Below are 5,350 nucleotides of genomic sequence, written 5' to 3'. Positions count from 1 at the left end.
TCTCCAGAGAGGATGCGGCAGAGACAATAGCAATAGACTCTAACAATCAGCCGAAGTCTCCACTGGAAAAGTTTATGGTCAGACTGTGTACACATCACCAGAAGCAATTCATCCGTGTGCTAAACGACATATACACTGAAGTACAACCAGACTCTGAAGGCCAGCAGTTGTCTGAATCCGAGAGCATGGAGGCCTCTACTTGTGGCTCTGGTTGTAGCCAGCGAAGCACTGAAAATCAGGATAAGGGTGCTACTTGTACTGAATCAAAGCCCCCTTCTTCCTCGGACCCAGGACAGTCGGGGTCTGATGGCCCCCTGCATGTTACAGGACAAGCCCCGAAGCAGCCGGCGGAGCTGAAGTCTCCGGACAGAGCAGAGAGCTCCAGTCCTGCTTTGAGAAGGGACTTCTCTGAGCTCCCCATCACCAGGCTTCATTCTGCTAGTCCAAAGGATAGCTCCACCCAAGGATACCTCAGCACGTTGAACTCTTCCTCTTTGAATTTCCATCATGCCACAAAAAGCCTGGAAGGGCAGCAAGCCGCTGGACACGAGCAAGAAGGCAGTGTCAGAAAGTGTGAGGACACTAAAGAGCAGCTAGCAGGTAAGACTCTCGTGGAAGGTTATATCTCGGTCAAGGTGGCAAATGTGAACGGCAGCGAGGACAGCTTAGACGGCTGTCTGGGGTCCCAAAAGAGCTCTTTCAGAGCTCTACCAGAAGAGTCGTGGGATCCCGGCTTTGCAGTGACCCCCCCTCGCAGAGCCGACAAAGAGAACACTTTACAATGCAGCTCGAAAGCATCTTTGCACCAGGACTTAGACGCAAAAGAACAAGATGCAAGACCAAAGCAAGAAAACCACCTACACGCCATGGCCAAGGGCAAGGCAGGCTGCCACCTGCACCCGGCCGAGAAGGGACCCCTCGACAAGTCCAAAGAGGGCTGGCTACCTGCCGGCGCCGCGCCAGCCGCCCACCGGACCCCCAGCGGGCACCCCCGTGCCAAGGCAGCCTCCCTCAGATCCACTCGGAAGAGCAAGAAGGCGTCGGGGCTGAGGATCAATGACTACGACAACCAGTGTGACGTGGTCTACATCAGCCAGCCCATCACCGAGTGCCACTTCGAGAGCCAGCGGTCGGTGTCGTCCCGCAAGACGGCGAGGAAGAGCACCCGGGGGTACTACTTCAACGGGGAGTGCTGCGAGCTCCCGACCGTCCGCACGCTGGTCCGGAGCTCCCGGGCGGAGGAGAGGGGCAGCAGCCCGGCACTGCGAACAGAGACCCTCGTAAGCGCTAAGCCGCCCCTGGTGCTCTCGATGGGGGGGTCCGCGGGGGCAGGACGGGATGGTGAGAAGAGGGTTTCCCTGAGGCTCCTGGCTAAAGGGGCACCAACCAGCCGAGAAACAAAAGAGAGAGCTGAGCTGGGCTCCGTGCAGCCCCGGGATACCCGGGCGCTGCGGTCGAGGGAAGCCACCATGGCCATGCCCTTCTTCTCCCTCTCTGCTCCACCCAGCCCCCAGAAAGAGGACAGCTTGGCTGGCTCGCCGCCCCCCGGCTCCCCTCCTGCTGATGGAGGGGGGACGAGAGCAGGAAGCACCATCCCCTGGGAGGCTGGCAGCAACCTGGGCTCCTCCGGGGAGGGCAGCGGTGGCGGGCAGGCTGCCGATTTTGCTGCCCTTCCAGTTTCAGAAGCACCCGGAGGGGAGGAAGGCTGCCCAGGCTCTGACACACAAACTGATCTGGACATCTCCGCCAGCCCGGAGCCAAAGTCCCCCTTGCAGCCCTCCGCCGCTGCGGACCCAGCACCCCTGGCCCATGATGGTGCCAGGGATCCTGCCCAGCTTCCAGGCACGGGAGACACGGAGCCCAGTGGGCTGTGTCTGGCGGAGCCCTCCCCACGCTCTCCAGGGCGGCTGGCTCCTGATGAGCCCCCTGCCACCTTGGATGGGGAGAGCCCCCCAGAGCTCCCTGCCACCTTGGACAAGGAGAGCCTCCCGGAGCCCCCTGCCACCTTGCAGCGCGTGGACATGAACAAAAGCATCGCTGCTGAACCAGAAACCGAATTATCAGGCGTGGCGGGTGACGGCTCCCTTGAGCAAGAGGAGGCTGTGCCAGCCAGCTCAGCCCTCCCCAAAATCTCCGAAGGGGAGGCAATGCAGAGTAACAGCCCAGCAGGTGAAAAAGAGTCCACTGAAGGGGAAACACCGCCTGAACCCGATGGCTCAGATACCGCAGAGAAAGACTTAGTCTCTTCCAAAGACAGTCTAGACAAGAAGCGCAAGAAAGGCAGGAGAATGCTTGTGGCATCAGATCGGCGTCTCCGAAGCCAGCAGTCCCAGTCACCTGCCGAGGGCAGTGCTGAGGACGCTGGTACTTCCAGCTCTGTGCAGCTTCCTTGCCTTCAGATCAAACTCTCCAAGAGCCCTGGTGCTAAGCGGTTCAAGAGAGAAGTGCAGCTGGATGGGGCAGCATCTGTGCACTTCCCAAATGACTGCTGCCCCAACACGCTGCTCAAAACCAGCGAGGGGCCAGGCACCTCCGAGAGCATCGCTGAGCAGTGGCCAGGTGAGGAGAACGGTGTCACTACCAGACAAACCTATAAAAGCATCTTAGCGAAAGAGACTGCAGCAGAGGGAGAAAATTCCTCTAAAGGCGACCCCTCAGCTAACAGCAGCCAAAGTCAACCAGGTGAGACGCTAGAAGTCGGCGTCCAGGCTGATTCTGAGAACAGAAGCATTCTCCCCCCTCCAGAGAGCAGCGTGCCTGCGAAGGATGCCGAGGAAGTGGATGTGAAACCAGACAATGCCAGTGCAAAGGACGAGGAGAGCTCTGACAGTGCCATGGACACGAGCAAGCTGGAGAGCTGTGAGCTGCTGGCCAATTTGCTTCCATGTGCCAGCAGCAGAGGTGGAAGCAAGCATCTTCCAGCAAAGGCTGCAAAGCATAAAAAGGTTGCCCTGCAGTTTTATAACTTAAGACACACGCCCGCACCTGTGGAAACCACAAAAAAGAGCACACCTGGGAAGGAGTCTACACAAGCGATCCCCAAGCTGAGGGACGAGTGGAGTTCAGGGAATGATGACTTCCCGGCGTTGGAGGACATAGACAGCAAACCAAAGTTCATGGAGTGGTGTGCTGAAGAAGAGAACCAGGAGCTCATTGCCGAGTTCAACGCACAGTACATGAAAGTTCAGAAGGGCTGGATTCAGCTGGAGAAGGAGGTTCAGCCAACCCCCAAGGTAAAGAGCAAAGCCGACAAGCTGAAAGAGATTTGGAAAAGCAAGAAAAGGACACGGAAAAGTAGAGGCTCGCTGGAAGTGCAGAAGCTTTCTCCTGTCCAGATGCTGTTTATGAAGGCCTTTAAGCTGTCCGACATCTGCCAGTGGTTTCTGGAGACGACTGAAACCAGGTCTCTAGTGATCGTGAAGAAACTCAACACCCGTCTCCCGGGGGAGATCCCCCCCATCAAAGTCCCCATGCAGAAATATTCTTCCTCCGGTCTCTACCCCAGCTCGCTGCAAGCTGAACGTTTGAAAAAACACCTCAAGAAGTTTGCTGCCACTACCCCAGCTCGGAATAACCTGAAGAACCAAAAGCTTTGGGCCAAAATTCGGGAGAATGCTGATAAAGCGGAGGCTGAAGAAGCCACCAGTCCCAGCCAGACCTCTCTCACCGACACCAGTGCTGAGAACCTGAGCGAAGACAAAACCATCCAGCCTGCCCTCAGCTTGCCCACGCAGGCCAGCACCAGGATCCTGCGCAAGTACTCCAACCTGCGGGGCAAGCTGCGAGCCCAGCACCGCGTGGTGAAGGCAGAGAAGAAGAGCGATGGCCCGGGGGACCACCCGTCCCTGGAGAGCAAGCAGAGCCGGAAGAGCGTGTGCATCAACCCGCTGATGTCCCCAAAGTTGGCCTTGCAGATCAAAGCGGATGCCTTTCCTGCTAGGTCTCCGTCAGTGGATGGGACGGGGAAGGGGCGGAAGGGGAAGGGCAGGTCCCAGGAAGACCCCTCGCCCAAAGCTGATCTCCAGCTCAACAGGAAGAAGAGGACGCTGAAGGAGAGCGGGGGCACCCAGGAGCGGTCCGGCTCCTCCACCAAGGACAAGCTGCCTGCCAAGAAGGCCAGTAAAATAAAGCATTTGGAGGTCGGCACGAAAGCTCCCGCCACCCGCAAGCAGGCTGCCATGGAGAGAAGCAATAAGCTGGCTAGAAAAATGGCTTTGAAAGAGAAGAGAGCCCCAAAAAGGCAGCTGGAGAAGGTGCGGCTCCCCATGCGGAAGGGCAAGGAGAACACAAGCAGACGGGCCGTGCTGCCCCCCGGCCACGAGGAGCTGGCCAAGTCCCCGAAGCAGAAGCCCCTGGGGGAATCCTCCACGCGGGCACAGAAGATGGCCAACAAGAAGCCCAGCGGCGGGAAGACCCTGACGAGGTCCATGAAGAAGATGCAGGAGAGCAGCGGGTCGCAGGGCAAGAGGAAGCTGAGGGCAAAAGTGGACTGTTCACACAGCAAACGCTCGCGACTGGACCCGAAATAGCGAAGAGCCGGTAGCCATGTACAAAACTGATGTATAGTAGTAGCCCTTTACCATGCATTAACTAAAGCTGCTTTTATAAGCTGTAGCAAGCCTTTAAAAATCCGCAGTTAAAGGATAACGCCCGTGATTTTAGGCATCAGCAGATGTGTCTCGGACAGAGAAGAGGTCGGCCTGTCTGGCTCTGCTGTTCAGAAGGAAGTTTCTGCAGTTTGAACGTTCCTTGGGTTTTTTTTGAAAACTTGGAACCAGGCAGTTTTAGTTAAAAGTACAGTGCCTTATTTATCACTTTAAAAATAAAAATAAGAAGCTCGTCTGTGTGATTTGGAGGCTTGCGTTTTATACTTGAGGCACAAGCACTTGTACTGTAGCAGAAAGAAAACCACCTTCGTGCACATGAAGTAGCTTTCGGCAGCCTTTGGGTGCACGCAAACATTTCCCTTTCCTTCCGAGTCCTCCTTCTGTCTGTCTTCTTAGTGGCATTTAAAGCAAAACCAAAACCGTTTCCCATCGGTGAGGGAGAGAAAGGCAAATCTGTCCTTTGTTGGTTTGTTAGTAGCAGCTGCTGGTGTCCCATACCGTTATCTGCATCAAAGTATTAATTAGCTACTGGTGTGTGTACTGCTGATGGCCGCCTCGCCCCCCCCCCCCCCATTGCACAGCCCGTGGGGTGGGGAGGTCCCGCTCAGGCGGAGGCGGTGGAGGAGATGCTGTGGGTACCAGGCTGCCGCGTCCACCGCTGCCGGGCGGACGCGCTGGGCTGTATCCCTCTTTATTTCTTACTGGTTTCAGGGATGAACGGGTCCTGCTGTGCCCTGCTGTTG

General features: G+C 56.9%; 1 protein-coding gene across 1 annotated transcript; it reads left to right on the top strand.

The window, feature by feature from the left end:
* Positions 1-185: 185 nt before the first annotated feature.
* On the top strand, positions 186-4,529 carry LOC141472285 (uncharacterized). The gene has a single exon (XM_074159198.1). It carries the CDS (start codon positions 186-188, stop codon positions 4,527-4,529), a length of 4,344 nt encoding a protein of 1,447 aa, XP_074015299.1.
* The last annotated feature ends 821 nt before the right edge of the window (positions 4,530-5,350 follow it).

This window comes from Numenius arquata, chromosome 15 (genome assembly GCF_964106895.1).
Source record: "Numenius arquata chromosome 15, bNumArq3.hap1.1, whole genome shotgun sequence".
In the NCBI taxonomy this organism is placed as follows: domain Eukaryota; kingdom Metazoa; phylum Chordata; class Aves; order Charadriiformes; family Scolopacidae; genus Numenius; species Numenius arquata.
Note: the sequence above shows the minus strand (reverse complement) of the source record. Positions and strands in the feature narration are given on the sequence as shown.

Coding starts and splice junctions, on each gene's coding strand:
- LOC141472285 (XM_074159198.1), top strand. CDS start 186: ATGGAGGCCTCTACTTGTGGCTCTGGTTGTAGCCAGCGAAGCACTGAA.